The sequence below is a fragment of the Ischnura elegans genome, chromosome 1, assembly GCF_921293095.1.
Source record: "Ischnura elegans chromosome 1, ioIscEleg1.1, whole genome shotgun sequence".
Classification (NCBI taxonomy): domain Eukaryota; kingdom Metazoa; phylum Arthropoda; class Insecta; order Odonata; family Coenagrionidae; genus Ischnura; species Ischnura elegans.
In genome coordinates, this window is record NC_060246.1 from 58114173 (window position 1) to 58130823 (window position 16651).

General features: G+C 34.6%; 1 protein-coding gene across 1 annotated transcript in view; it reads left to right on the forward strand.

Annotated features, from left to right (window-relative positions):
* LOC124161146 (protein unc-80 homolog) overlaps positions 1 to 16651 on the forward strand; it is a 134860-nt gene that overhangs the window by 70879 nt on the left and 47330 nt on the right. The window contains exons 23-33 of the mRNA XM_046537385.1: positions 425 to 615; positions 2362 to 2510; positions 3940 to 4063; positions 4627 to 4852; positions 6078 to 6225; positions 7663 to 7778; positions 8422 to 8612; positions 8706 to 8921; positions 10672 to 10807; positions 12235 to 12365; positions 12713 to 12953. Coding sequence (XP_046393341.1) covers positions 425 to 615; positions 2362 to 2510; positions 3940 to 4063; positions 4627 to 4852; positions 6078 to 6225; positions 7663 to 7778; positions 8422 to 8612; positions 8706 to 8921; positions 10672 to 10807; positions 12235 to 12365; positions 12713 to 12953 — 1869 coding nt within the window. The remainder of the gene's footprint in view (positions 1 to 424; positions 616 to 2361; positions 2511 to 3939; positions 4064 to 4626; positions 4853 to 6077; positions 6226 to 7662; positions 7779 to 8421; positions 8613 to 8705; positions 8922 to 10671; positions 10808 to 12234; positions 12366 to 12712; positions 12954 to 16651) is intronic.

Sequence of the window (16651 nt, forward strand, 5' to 3'; positions counted from 1 at the left end):
TGTAATTTGTAGAAGAATTCAAAGTTGAAGAAAGATTTTTCAGAAGGTAGTACTAATTGGTTGCTATTTATTGGCAACCATATGCCTCTCAGCATTTTGCAAGTATTATGAAAATTTCTGAAATTTCCATAAGTCTGTTACAGAAGGCAGCTTGGGCGGAAAATGGTCAGTGTAAATTCAGCTTAAGTGGAGTTTTAAGTTGCACTTTCATTTAACTGTTTTGTCGTCATTCTTAAAATGGCAAAATTGGCTGAATTTTTGCCCTTAAATAATGGTTTATGTATGGATTATGTCGCAAATTTATACTTTACTTCATGAGCAACTCAGCTACTACATACTATGTTGGTGTTCTAGGTTTCAATCTCTCTTTAAGAAATTTCCTGCTGTATAATAGATGGTCTCTCCTATCTAATTTTTTCATTAGATCAAAAACGAAATGCTAATAAGTCTCCAGATACAGCAAGTGGTTCAGCAGGATATGCCACTAATTTTGGTGCAAATATTGGGCGTGGAGGAAGTAGAGGGATTGAAAGTCACATTATATCTAACGTTTTCAAGAGTCTGGTGTCCAGGATGGTGAATTGCTCCAAGGAATTGAAGTCCCAAGAAAATGTGGTAAGGAAAAACCTATCAAGAGTTTCTTTGAAATAACATTGATAATGCAGTAGGCATCTGTGAGTATAGGAATGGTCTGCTTTTTTTAATCCAGCATATTCTGATCGAATTTTGATCTCTAATTGACAGTGGAAATATTTATCTCTATCTGTATGATTACGGATGGTAGTAAATTTAAATGATCCAAAATAACATTTTGCCATGGTTTATCAGATGTAATAATGTCTTCTGTGTGACTCTGGTTAGCATAAAATATTCTTGTCTTCATATCAAATTATGCAGCTATCTCTTTAGAGTTCTTGGCCATGTACATTACTCTTTCCTACCCTTTAGGCATCATTTTAGTCTTCAATAACATTAATATACAATGCACATTATTTAAAATGCCAAAAACAAGGGTCATTAACTCACCTGATTACTGTGTGTTCAATGGAACTAAGGTGTCGTGCACGTTACGTCGCATTAAGGACAATGTCTACAAATCTATAACTGGTTAATATATCTCAGTCAAATATCCATAAGTACGTCTATTGAAATACATGTGTGGTTTATATTTAATTCATAAAATATAGCTTTCCCTCTTTTGTTCCACTTTAAAACATGTAACTTTGTTCATTTTTGTATTATGTACAGGACACAGGAGTAAATAGCTTCTTTATATTAAATATATTTTGAATATTATTACCTTCCTTTTAAAAACTGTTAACCAAAAGTGTTAGGTCTTTATTAAGACTGGCAATCAAATGAGAGGAGTTTAGAATTTCCATCATAAACATCAAGGAGGATAAATTGTTTAAGATTGCACTGTCATTCAGGTAGCTTGAAAGTGATTTGGCAGTGCCCTAATTGAAAAGCCTATTGCAGTGAGCTATGATTGAATACAAACAATTTTTGAATAAGATTTTGTCTTTAAGACTTTAAAGAGAAGGATAATAATTACTTCATTGGTGTAATGGCTATTTTAATTTTTATGGGTATTGTCCCTATTTATGTGGATTTTTTCTAATGGAACAGTCCATAAAAGACAGGCACACCATTTTTAATGTCTATTACTTCTCATTTCGCTATATAGCAATATCCATAAAACAAAGGAAAATATTAACCAGTTCTGTCATGCAGGGAAGTTAGGTATGACCCTTGGGTTGGTCATGCCGCAGTGAATGTGATAAGCAAGCTAATGAAACCTAATTGATTGCTTGACAAATTTAGTGAGTGTATATAATGGGTGCTCTGTTTTTTTCTTTTTATTAGGCAATAATTCATCCAACTATGTTATTTTGAATTTGTACTTCAAACTTGCCAGAAATGGCTACTAAGTTTCTTTAGAAAAAAATTGGTTCATTGTCACCCAATTTTTAACCTTGAGATTTTCAGTAATGAATTTTTATTTAATCTCTTTCTCTTTTTACTCTACTTCAGTGACAAATTCTATAGATAATATCATTTTTGGTGGACTTTGTGTAGTGGGAGTCATCAAATGCAAATTGAAATATCAAAAGATTGCTGAAGCATTTTGTTTTTTTGTGCTTCATTAACTGTTCATCTTAAGCATTTAAAAAAATGAAAATAGATCAATTATTTGGACACTATGAGCAAGAATTTCTTATCGCTTGTTCTCAGAGCAGAATCTTTGTTATAGTATTTATGTAAACGAGATCTAAAGTAGTGAAATCCAGTTTATGCCCATATGAATTCTGAATGCTAAGATATTCATTATTCTTGACTTTATTATTTGATACTTTTCAGGCTCTCTATGGTGATGTCCGCCAATTAATGACTTATATAAAAGAAGCTCATGGAGGCGTTTTTCGCCGAGTTGCCTTGAGTGGTTTGTTAGATTCAGCCAACCGTCCCAATAAGGGTCATTCCAATCAGCAGTCCAGTAAAGCACCTAAGTAAGACATTTATAACTTGATACCTATCTCAAATGATACTTTTCAATGCATAGTATACTTTATTAATTATGTAGTTATTTTTCTCTTCTTGTCATGGATTTGACCATAATTCTATTTACTTTTTCAATTTCCTTATGTCATATCTCAATAGTTATTTTTTTCCTTCATTTTAAGCTACTTGCTCTTCTGAGCTGAACTGAATAAGTAGGTAGAGTCACAGCTGGTACAGCCCGCACAGCCTCCATATGCAAATTAGAGGCTGTGGGGAAACACTGTGGTACAATTTTTCCTTTTCCTTCCAATGCCTATGCCGATTAAAAATATCACTTTCTTCTGTTGCAGTTTCACTCTAATTCCCACCTTGCTCAATTACATAGGTTTATGTAATATACAATTAAACTTCAGGTACACATTTAAAACAGCTCTTAAATGAATTTTGCTATGCACACAAGAGCAAATTGAAGTGGTGGTTACATGCAGTATAGTCCTATAATAAAATTATATTTAGGCAGTAATGTCACTTTTATATCTCTACACATACTTGTAATGCTAATGCTTCTCGTAAAATATCCTCCTGATGTTTTATGAAGTAATTTTAAGGGCCTATTTCATTGGATCTGGAGAAAATGTTTGAATTGGATTGACGATGTGTGAGAGTAGCATGTAATAAATTCAATTATCCACCAATGAGCTCACTTGCAGACAAAATCATTTAATATTATTGTGATAAGTAAACACAAGCAGTAAACTGGGACTCATCTGTAGTAAACTAGCCATTGATGAACAAAAAATGAGGGGTTATCGTCAAACATTTTTATTTTGTAAATCTAAATAAATGTGTAGAAATGCATTAAATGCGGTATCCAGGTATTACACTTCTTCCAAAAGGAGTTCAACTTTTTTTTAAATTCAAAATGGGTCATAAAAGGAGTACAAAGTGGTGGAGGAGGTGAGGTTGTAAATTTGGGCTGTTGGCATACGTTAAAATCTTTTAGACATTGATTCGTATTTTTGTGTTTTCTTGAAACTTTTCCACCTGAGATTTTCTTTTGCTAATTTATTTTCCTCAATTGTTTATAGATGTCATTCACTTGATTCATTTTTACTCATATTTTACATTTAATTCATATTTAGGTAAGATATATGTCAGCTCTGAAGTAATTTTTAATAGCCATTATGAATTGAGGTAAATTTTGGTTATTAAGCCTGTATACAGGCCAATCGAAGCAGCCTAATATGTGGAATTCTTTATTCTTATAAAATGAATGGTATACATGAGTTGAAAAAAACATGAGATGTACCAAAACATGACTCTTTTGATCACTTAATCACAATTGTGATATGTTATGTACTTGATTTTCAATATGCTACCTATGTATCATGCATGTGGAAGAGTTTATTTTATGTCATATTCAACTTCAATGTTAAGGAATGCAAATCAGCCTGAAGTTGAGGAACAGTCAGATCGTCCCATGGGATCATGTTATATAATGGATGAACGAGGAGGACGAAAATTCTTATTCAAGAAAAGGAGCACCTCATCCACTTTCCCAGTGAGATATTTTTCTCTATTTAGCCATTTATTTATTTATTCACATTCTACAGTAGTTGGTTTTAAAATTAATTTAAAAATGCATGGTATAATTTGGCTTTGCTTGAGGCCTAAAATTTGTCGGATTGTGTCCCTATCACCTAAACTTGGAGCTGATAGAGATACTTCATTTGAAGTTGGAGGCAACACGGCAAATTGGGAAAAAATTGTTTTTTCGTGGACACTGGTCTCATTCAAAAAAGTATTTTAATATTAACTCTTTTATATCCAAATAATGATGCATGCATAGTAGTCTTGACATTATACCATTTTTTTTAAATCAATGTGTGATGAGAAATTAGATGTGTCTGATATTAGCTGTTATCCTCATTATTCATTCAATTATTTAATCCAAGAAAATTGCTGATGCCCCCTGTATAAAAAACTGTAGTTATTTAAATTAAATGAGCCTATGTGAATACAACGGGTCAGCTATGGGCACAGGATACCAATGCTTTGGATGCCTTCACACTATCAGTTGCATGGTTATATTTATTGACATGTATTCTTTTTCTTTTTTTGCAGAGTCTTGCTGAGAGTGAAATTGGTGAAGAAGTAGGAGTAGGGACCATTGGTGCTGCTGCATCAGCTTTTGCCAGAGTCAGTCAAAGTCCAATCGGAAACATCAGGAAAAAACATCATATTCTTACTCCACGACAGAGTGAAAGAAATATGGGTGCACTTGGAGCAAGTGACCCAACTCCTTCTACGAGTAGTGAAAAGTCAAAGAAGACATCTCGTTTTCCCCTTGGTGAGAGCTCTTCAATTCGTGTGTGTATATATATATATATATATATATATATATATATATATATATGTGCTTTTTTTGTTTTCATTTTGGGCATTAATGATATTTGGGAAAATTTACTTTCCGTTTTTTGCAGAGGTAGATTGGGAAATGCAGTGATTGTTGGGCGTTTATGAAAAATTTTGCCTGCTTAAGTTCATTGATCATTGTTTCATTACATTGTTAGGCATATTTCGTGTCAATTCCTTGTAAATTTTTTTCATAATTTATAGTTTCTCAAGAATTTTGTGCACTGTTTAAGTAGGCTTGGATGTGAGCCTATAACTTCAGGACGTTCCTCCTTTTTAGGTCTTTTATGTAGTGTGGTACCGAAAGTGTTGAAGGTCTGAAAATACCTCTTCAAGAGATAATTTTTTTTGGCATTCTGACCTTCAGCGTTGAAATTCATTGCAGAAATGTACTGTCCAGGGTGCCATTTTTTTGCTCTAATCAGCTTTGGATCTAAAATTAATGATTGAATAAAACTGGGCAAATGTTACAGCCTAAATTTCATACCATGCAAAATTAGGAAAATTGATGACACACAATGAACCAGGGCTAATATTTTTTAGGAGAGATGGTACAGTTTCAGTATGTTTTCCGAAGCAATTGAGGCATTTTTTGCTCTGTGATATTCAGTTCCATATCCCTAAGATAAAGTATTTTTTTCCTCTGATAATAGAAATAAAATCGTTTCCATAGCATCTTAAGTCTAAGATTAGCCATGTAGTAACATTCTTTATTCTTCATTTACATACAAAAATAATTTATTTTTCATTCAAGGGGCTTGCATATTGTACAAATAATTGTATGTATTCTATATGCTTCTAAATTTAAGTATGAATTAGGCTCAATCATAACATCCTTTTAGATTTTTTAAATTGTCTTTTCAGCTTCTAATAGAAAGAAAAAAAATTACCTTACATAAATTAGCTTATAGAAATTTGGCACTTTAAAAAATTAGCTTAAGTGTTATGTAAATTTTTAGCTACATAAAATTTTTATTGCAGACCTCTCCCTGCACTATAGCATGGGCCAAGAATGACAAACATATATTATGTATTCCAACTTATAATATTAGCCTACACTCTATTTTTATTAAATTTAATGTAATGTGGCATTAAATATTTCTCAAATTAAATGTTCAGTTTAGTGAACTATTTTTGAGCATACTTTCCTTCTCCTTTAGTCAATTGGTTTAGACGAGATTATGGAAAAACTGATCAGAGTGAAACTCATGATGACAGTGAATCTCCAGTCGAAGGAACTTTTAATCGACAACCATCATTACATCATTCCTTGGGAAGGAGTGTGGAAAAAGTCAGTGTAGCCTCAGGGTGAGTCAAATTCTTCTTTGTAAAATTATCAATTGACACCTGTAGTGTTTATGAACATTCAAGAGATGTGTATAGTATGTACTACATACTATTTGAATATATTATTCAAAATGATGACTGGAATGTTCAAGTTTACCCCTGAGGTTTGGAAAAATTATTATTGTCCCGAAAGTTACCTTTGTAAGGTTTTAGGGTATGAAAATTTCATGCTACAATTTCGTTGGTCTAATGTCCAAAACATGTTACAGTAAAACCTCACTATTTTAAACTCTGTTTATTCAAAATACCGCCTAATTTGAAGTTATAGGCATTCCCCAGCAAATTGCATGAATAATTAATTGCATGCTAGGTGGTATGGACAATTTTTAATACTATCACATTTTTCATCTAAATCACTTACCCACTTTCATGGATTGCCCTGATCGGGGGTAGCAGGGCAATTATTTCAGCATGTGGTGCTGGTAAGGTACCCCCATCTAACATGATGGGTTGAGAAGCTAGTTGACCAAGTTATTCTAATGTTGCCAACTTGGTCACTGAATCGCCAAGACGTTCACCATCCATGGCCTAGATTCTTCTCTGCTTTCTGCCCATTCGGTCCATCCTGTGATTCCATCGGCTGCATTAACCTACCATATTTATTTCAATATAGTCCCCCCTTTTTTCCAAAAATGCCTGTGTTAAAAGTAAAGGGGGAACTATATTCAAACGTATTTTTTGTATTTTTCCCGAAACTGAAGTCTCAAAATTAGGGGGGGGGAACTTTATTCTATATTCGGAGAAATACAGTTTGTATTTGTAGTCTCCAGCATTTTCTCTCTCTCTGGGTCCATCCCTCTCTCCACACTGTCATGACAGATGATTGGAGGTGATAATCCTAGATGACCTTGATTATCATGAATTAGGGGTCAGCACTTGATGCTTTGACCATCTCAAAGGGAGTTGCTTTGGCCTTAAGAGTCATCATGTGAATGGAAAAAAGAAAGCATTATGTAAAGAAAAGTAACCATGATCAAATTATGTTCAGTGTACATATAGTGTTTTATGGTTTGCCCTCATTCTGATTATGTATGGTGGATAATACCTATTCGTCAAAAGCATTTGGAAAGTATCCCTGAAAGGTATAACTTTCTGCCTTTGCAAAATGGAATCAATTGCTGATGAATTAAAATGATAGGTTATTTCTATAATTTTGAACTCAACTTAAATTTGTTTTTACAATAGAGTTAATCCTGCTGTATTTCTTTTGAAGAAGACAATCCTTGATTTGAGTTTAAGGAAGGCGTAACTGTGTCGTTAGGGAATCTCAAAGTTTTGAGAACCCTTCCTCCCCCCTCCCCCCTAGTTTCAGTAATTAGGTAAATCTATGCTCAATTACCACAACTACTTGAATTACTATGCAAATTTCGGCTTCAAAATGTATTGTTTATTTTACAGACCAATGGGAAATACTTTGCTAAAAGCCAAAAAAAGAATGGAAGACCACTTAAAAAATATTGGATTTGGCAAGGGGAAGAAAAGAGATGGAGGGTTTGAAGAGACTACCTCAAGTTGTGAGTACTCCTTCACAGTTGATGAATCATTTTGTTGTAATACCAAGATGGTATTTAATCCTCTTTTGTGATGCCAAAATGGTATCTTTTCCTCTTCCTTATCACACTTGTTGCAAAAGCTTTGAGTGTGGTAAGTTTTTAACGAATTATTTATTTCATTCATTATGTCCTATTTTTATGCATCATTCTTGTTTTCGCCAGTCTGTTCATTCATTTTTAATTATTCAGTAATAGCTATTTTATTCATATCCACCTAATTTCATCGAATGGAAGAAAGATTTGATTGCCGTAGAAATTTCTTATAAAAATAGGTAGATGTTCTTTCTAAAATAAGCTGCTGATATTTTCTTGGCTTTGTAATGAGATTTTAAGCCAAGATTGGGCTAGCTAATCAATGCCAGGCGTACCTATATGAATTTACTTACTTTCATCAGCCATTAGTGAATTTTTTTTATACTTGATTTAGTATTAGCCTAATTTTTCAAGGACTGTCAACGTATAATCTGATGGCTTTTTAATCCAATAACTAATTTTGTTACTACTTAAAAGTTTGTATTTTTATTAAGAATTGGTTAAAAATGGAGGCTCATACTTTTACTACAGATATTGTTCTCAGTGCAATATAATTTTTTCTTTATTGTAGATCTTAGTCGAAGAAATTCCATTGACTTTGGAATGCATTCCAGAGACTCAGAATTTGTGGTCCTAAAAGAAAGGAAACTAGTGCCCCTTCAACCAGTCTTCAATGGAATGCTGCGATTTTCTTTCATTCTGGAAACATGCCATCCAGGATCAGTTCCAGATCCTCATTTGCTTGCAGCTGCTCTAGACCTGGTAAAATTATTATTTAATTTTTGCTCTGTTATTGTTTTTATTTTAATCAATTGTCATGCTGAAATTAACTCTATAATCATTAAAATTTTCTAGCCGCATGCTCCTGTGGTATCAAGAGCATCTTTCCTTTTGGAGTGTGCATATTTTGTTCATTGCTGCAATAAAGGACAATGGCCTGCATGGATGAAGCACAATTTTCCTGTTTTTCGTCAATCTGGTCCTCACTCAAGCAGAACGACCCCCTCTGGAATGAGGCGAACACATGTCCTGCAAAAAGCTGCTGGGAAAATGTTTTTTCAGTGGGCAGAGGTTGGTAATGTAACAAGAATATTGCATTTAATTTACCATTTACAATACAGGCGGTCCCCAACTTTCGTACACAATGCGTTCCCGAAAACTTGTACGAAAGTCGAACCATTGACTTCCATACTAATTAAGGGTTACGTTCCAAAAGAGCGGAATATACGTACTAAAACCTTTTTTTTCACGGAATTCATTTCAATTGACTTCATTTTAATAATATGTTCATAAAACTCCTCAAATCATCTAATTTCTTTCGAAAATACGCAGAAAATGCAAATAAAAGTTTAAAAAACAAGAACTCCGTTGGCTATCGAGTGAAACTTCCTCTTGGCGTTTAATTTGACATTCCACTTATTACGTCCACTATAAATAAAAAGACATATCAAGAAGCATAACAAAATGAAGTTGTTGAACCCGCACTCTGGATACCTTTTAATTTTTACACCAAAATTCGACATTTGGCAGGTGACACATTCGTGATCACGTATATTTCGCATGTTATTCAAAAAAGACAAAAGACAAACGGAATTCGGGTGATATTTCGAGCAATATCGTTGCTGAAGGTGTTACATGAATTAAACAGCACTCAAACAAAAAAAACACAATTAGAAAGAAGATCTTACTAGTTTTATTGAAAGCTATTTGATGATGTTTAGTCAACTTCTTTTGAAAAATATCTTCAATGAAGGCTTTCTTCTTCTCTTGATAAATGAGCCTGTAGCAGGCAGTCTCTCTCCCAAATAAATCACCTAGATTAGAGTCAACTACCAACCATTCCCTTCATATACGTTCGTATTGTTCGCATATACTGCCATTTGAAACAATCGAATGTTGGGATGCACAATAAACACCGCGGGAATTTTAAAAAAATTACAGACCAACGTCCGAAAGTCAAGTAAAAGGTGTCAATTTTGAACGTACGAAAGTGCGAATTGTACGAAAGTCGAGTGTACGAAAGTCGAGGACCGCCTGTATATTAATCAGTGTTCTCTCAAGCCTAGAAAAACTGCAAAGTTGGGGAAAATAATAGTGGTCGTTAAAAGTTATGGAAATTTTTTACTGTTCTTGGAAAAATTGATTGTTCTCATTCAGTCTGCTTACTGCTGATCTCTTGTTGTTCCATTCTTCCACTGACACTGTTCACAATGATGTTTTGAACTTGATACTCCATTCTGCCCCTTGTTCCCCTATAAATAATTTGGATTTTCATTTTTTACTGGTAAGTATAGAATAATCCAGGGCATGATGTTTAATAATTGAAATACATAATTTGGTATCATGCCCTGTATTACTACAAGTAAATCAATTTAGAACTCCAATATTCAATACCCACAGCAATGATTTATTTTTGAAAGGATTTTTTTTTGGTCAAACTATTTATATCGCCGTCTGATTGACCTAGACTGAAGCGCAATGCGAATTATGTATTTGTCAATGGAGATTGATTTATTTAACATAATGTTGAAAAACTGAGGAAAAATATTTGAGGGAGAGTAACGGAAATGTAACTTAATATGCATGTCTGAAATTTGTAAACTGTCAAATCTCATTTGTAATTTTTTTGTGTTTCTGATATTTTGGCTCTAATATTTAATTGTCATCTACCTACTTTTTATACAGGTATCTTTAAAATATTGTGTAACTTTTTTTCAGATATAAAATATCTATTTTCTTGTCTTCTTATGAGTAATCTGCCTGTATTTGGATTTCTGTACTTCATGAACTATAAATAAATAATTATGACCCTGTTTTGTAGGCTATTGGTGCCAGGTTGGAGGAGATGGTTATGGAAGACCGGCAGAATGTGGACCTTGTGTCATCCATGGTGTCTGATGAAACTAAGCAAAAAGAGTTATTACTTCAAGATGAGGAAGAAGACTTCCTTGATGAAGGTTACTAGCCCTTCTATTTTTCACCCTACTTTTCGAAGCATAATATGCTCCGTTCAAAAGGTTCAAGAGTGTTTGTTAGATGCAGACTTTGGTGTCCCCTCTCCCAATGAACCTCCTCCCTAAATGTATTCCCCCCTAATTTAACGCGCCTGAAAATTTTTTGGCCAATGCCTCGTTTGGTATGGTTTTTAACTCACCCTGCTTTGTGCTCACTCTATCTAGGTTGTCTTTCTGGTCCACATTTCTTCACCCACAATTTCTATCACTTCCTTGTGCCTCCACCCATTTAACCTTCTTCTTCATTTTTATACCCACATCTCATATCACATTCTATAACTTCAGCATCCATGTTTCAACTCAATATAGAGCTACGCTCCAAATTAAACTCATCACTAGCCTTTTCTTTACGTTCTAACCCAATGATCTTCTCATCATCTCTTTCTTTTGCATTAATGTCTCCATTGCTAGCACAATTAAGATTAATATATCCTTACTACGGCATTTATTTTATTTTGTGCATTCTATCTAAATACAGCAGACTCCCAATTATCAGGCTGTCGATTACCTGTGTTGCGGATTATGCATGCATGAGTTTCACACTCCTATGATATTTTCTACGATTTAGAAAAAAAAAGCACCACGATTATTACATTTAAGTGCAAGGCCTCAGTAAGCTGATTATTTCCATTAGAATTCCCTTTGTAAAACGGAATTATTTTATTTACTTGCTCATAAGAAATGTTTCAAGGTTATTTGGACATCTGCTCTAGCATTTCAGAAGATGATTAGTGGTGGAAAAAAACTTAAAACGGTTGAACACAATGGTAAATTAAGAGAAATGTCATCTATGTTCTTTGAATGTATTCACAAAGGCATAATTATTGCCGTGACTCCACATGCAATTTAATACAGCCCAAGGGAACCAGAGATTTCGTCGTACCCAGGCATGTTTACTCTGCAACCAGTCAAGATCAAACTGGTGAGGGAGGGAGTAGTAGAAGTGAAGGCATTGGGGGAAATATTAGCGGAGGCAAAAGGAATAAAGATTGCATAAGTCACTGCTAAGCGCTCCCCTATGTACCACATAGATAGTTTGCTGGGCCAAATGGAGCAGCAGGAATATGAGTGCAATCTCATTATTGCTGCTAAAAAGATTGTAGTCAGATGAAGAAAGCTCTCAATGGGAATCAATCCAAAATAACAGACTATGCGGATGGATTAAAAAAAATCGTTTGATATGTGTAAATATTAACATTACAAAAAATTGTAGTGAAAATTTGGATTACCCTTGTTTCCTGATTATTCACACCACCTCTTCCCATGATTAGCCCTGACAATCAGGGTTTTGCTGTAGTTGAATTGCTCCAAATGTTATACATACATGTGTATGGTAAATTTGTAAATAAAATTTAATTCTACTTCCTCAGCCAGTGTCCATGTCCTAGGCAGTGATTGCCCTATTGCTTTAAGATTGGTGGCATGTATCCTCTTGCTGGAAGTGACTGCTTTTCTGCGTGAAACCTACCAAACTCTTCCCAAATCTGGTCGTGCACCTCAAGTGAGTATTTCTAGTTTTTGATTGTGCTAAAATCAGATAGTAAACTGCACTTTCATTATAATGGAAAGAGAATTGAAAGTTGAAAAATGTGTAAAATTCAATTGAGATGAGACAAGAGTTCCAGTCTCTGTAATGCAATAAGTTCACAAGTGCATGTGATGTGATAAGGGGCAATAATAAGATGGCCTGCTCTAAGTGAAAAAGTACAAATTAATCAGGAGTTTGATCACATACCCATCAATTGAGCAAAAATTTTTGCTCTTTATGCGGCCTGAAATTGAAATGTGTTCATTAAGGATTGATTTTCTGCAGTCACCGGAGGATGATTTTATTTATGGTGTGCATAGGGTGGCAGGGGTGGTGGAGGCGGCATTGGTGGTGGTGTGAGTTCAGTCGTCGTTGGTGGTGGAATGAGTGCAGATCGTGGACCTCTGCTAAGTGGAGGAGCGGGTATCTCTGGTGGTGGTCCATGGGACAGAATTTACAATAAGGAGGCTAATCGGCGTTGGAGTATGGCCTTATCTTCAATGGGACACTCTCAAACATCAGCCCAGAGTCTTCAATCCATAGCTGGTGATAGAGATGGAGGTATGTTTAGAGTGCTTGGCTTCCTTTTTGTGTGGGAAACAAGTTCTTCTTAATTTATTTACTGAATAGAGTCACAAATCCTCCCTTACTTTCAAATTGTGCTTGCATTCTTAAAAACTTCACCTCTATATCGCAGTTGGTCACAGTTGAAGACTGACTCTCTGTGAGACACAGTGGAGAGTTAATCACTCTTCAGTCAATTTTGCTGGCATTTTTTTAATGAGATATTCATGTGCAATATAATAATAGCATTTATTCTACCTATTAATAAATTGCTAAATACAGTAGAATCCTGATTTAAGGTTTTTCAGGGGGGACAAAATTTAAAACACTAAATGCGGAAAAACACTAAATGAGGACCTGCCATTTTTTTCAGGTTTTAGGGTCTGTAATGATTGGTATTGCTTTTTAAGAATAAAAAATATTATTTTACGCAACTAAAAGGTGCTGCATGCAGCAAAAAATTCATTGATTAAGTGTTCTCTGCCCTATGAATGTTGGATAATACTTTTCAGGAATCAGCTTAAAAAAAATGGTTAGTAAAAATAAGTAATGAGAGGATGACAATTGTTTTAATGAAATATTTTAAGAAAATTTTAATATTCATCAACTTAAAAGCATTCCCACGTGGAATATTATTATGGACATTAGTGATTCCATTTTTACGTATATTTCAGTGGTCTCAATGAAATTTTAAATTTTTTTCTGTAAAAGTGACATATAGGTGACTATAGAATTTCTAATATAATAAGAAAAGGTACTCGAAAAATCGTCATAGCATCGATAAAGATGAGTGAAATAAAGGGACAGCAGAAGATCGCTAATCCCAAAATCTAAACTACCCGAACATCTTGTAAAAGGGAGGTTTCCTGGATTTATACCAACTCAACATTTTCTCTTGCCTCGGCGAAACGAGGGATTTATGATCCTTTAAAAAGCCTCCTGTGCGCACATTTTGGTTTTCGAGGTCATCCAAAAAAGGAGAATCTTATTTTTAGTATGCGTGCAAGTCAATGGTGATTCAACTCGATGATGACACCAGATTCGTTGTCATATATCCGCGGCAGGTCGAATGGAGCCGGGAGAAGTTGCTTATGCGGCGCGCTGATCACCTTGACTCCGACTCACCTTGTTTCCCGGCAGCTTTTAATGAAATTTGGTTGGACCTTGAATAACGATTAGCCAAACTTTAAGTTAAGTGTAAAGGTTAAATCTTTAACAGAACTGGATTTCATCAGAAAAATTGTCAGTGCCTCTGGAGTTTGGCAATTTCGTCAGGGTTATGATGTCGAAGTCAACCACCAAAGGATACCTGCCGGATTTTCGTATTTTTCCGCGTTCATCTATTATACCGTGAGTATGCGGTGATTTGTTTTCCAGCATGAGCGATTTATATAGAGTCATGGACCGTGATAGTTCGTCAAAACTCCGATTGTCATTCTCTTTTGACATTAATTAGCACCAGATAAATATTTTTGAATCAACAGCGATATCAACCAGCCGCATGTCGATAAATTGGCTCCGGGATATCTAAATTACGATGTAAAATAATGTTGTTCCGTAGGGAAAGAATGCTCTCACTCACGGTCATGACAGGGGAAACACTTCCTCTATTCTTTCGCTGTTCCTCCGTGGCAACTGACCTTGGAATGGATTATAGAAAGAATCTTCTAGTGAACTGCGCAATTGATATGGGGCCTCCTCTTTTGAACAGAGAAAGTAGCCGACTGAAAAAATATTGGGCAAATAATCGACTGCCCGTAGGGAGTAGAGTTGAAAGGGGCATAAGCTATCAATTGAAAACATAACGAGAAAACCACTATTGTAGCGGCCCTCGGAGGATAACTCGTGTCATCAGTCGTCACGTATCATCAAAGTCAAGTTCAAGAAGTGAAGGATAAGGTAGTTTGAGGTTATTAAGGGATGACTTTGCTCCATTAGATCGGATCTGATACAAAAAGTGCCTGGTGTTTGGATCAGAAGGGGAGTGAAACATTACGAGAAGACCCAGCTTGCGAGTTGAAGGTCGCAGCGCTGCGCTCGCGGAAGAAAGCAGTTGAAGAAGCGTTCCCCGGTAGATTCTATCGACTCTTGGTTAACTTTCATGAGACTGTTCTTTTCTTAGCTTAAATTCGAAGATTTGGATGAACCGTCATGAAAAAAACGTTAAATCGGGCAAAATAATCTTGAGCGGGACAAATTTTTACGACCATAAATGCAAAAAAACGCAAAATGCGGAAACACTCAATACGGATAATTTTTACATTGTCCTAATAGAGAATGAATCGGGACCCAAAAGAATAAAAGCTAAATGCGGAAAAACGTTAAATGCGAAGACGTTAAATCCGGATGCGACTGTACATATATACAATAAATAAAGCATTAAAGTAGAATATAGGGGTTACCATCATTTCTTAAAGCAGTGGCTGATCCTGATTTATAAACATTATAAAAATATAATAGGACAAAAACAATTTTGATGATCAAATATATGTGTGCAAGAGCAGAATAGAGAAAATAAAATTCAAGAATAATAAAAATAACAATGCAAATACAAAATAAACCATGAATTTAAAGAAGAATAGAGAATTATTCAATAAAAACTTGTAGAAATGATAGCTGTTAACAATGAAAATAGAAAATAAATAACAAATTAAAATTATCAAAATTATGCAACAACTTTTGGCAATTTTTCAATATTTTCACTCTCTTGGGAAATAAGCCATTGTTTTAGTTTAACCAGAAACAAAGCCATATAATTTTGACTCAATATTTCAACCGGGAGGGAACAGAACAATTTCCGCGCAAGAAAAGTGTACATCTGTTTGAAGGCTTCATTTTTTGGCTTAGGTATAGCTGTTCCTAAGCCCAACAGAGACATGCCTTTTTTTTACCTGATTTTACTTGAATATTCAATTGGTTGTATCCTGTTTCCCACAATAATTTAAAATATCTTGAGCACCTTAACACTTTGAGTGCCGGCTGCTAAATTTAAAGCCCTACTGAAAAATCCAGCCATTTTTACTATATTCATAAATTTTTTTAAAACATTAGCATCAAATATATATTTATATCAATGTGCATTTCAATAAAAATGGACTTTGCTCTTCATTATGAATGAGTTGAATAACATTTACTGCTAATTTTTAAATATATAATTTAACAATGAAGACCTACTGTTTTTGAAAAATAAAAAAGTTGCAAAATATGATGTACCGCCATAACATTCATAATAATTTTTTTGAATACGCTAAATTTGAACTATTTAAAGCATGGAAATCATAAAAAAGTGTTGTTCCAAGCAAAGCATTAAATATCCTGGATGGCAAAAAGGGTCAATGCACCCTCAACGAATGGTCTATTGGCCCAAAGAATTTTCACACTCAGTGGCCTAAGATGAGGATGCCGGTAGCTACGGAGGACTTTTCGTCCTTAAGACATAAAGTGAACTCTTTTTCCATCGAGCAGTTGATTTTTGAAAAAACAGAACCACTAAGCAGTAAACTGGAAAAGTACCACGGGCGAAATATTACGGCTTCACGCACACAAAGCCAATTAAATGGAAAGACGTAATATTACGTCCATGGCAATCCTCAGAAGGATTAGCAGGACGTAATATTACGTCCATGGCACACAAAGTGTTAAATACAAAAAATAAATACCTTAGTGGTAGAACATTAAGTTTTTGGAAAAGAGGT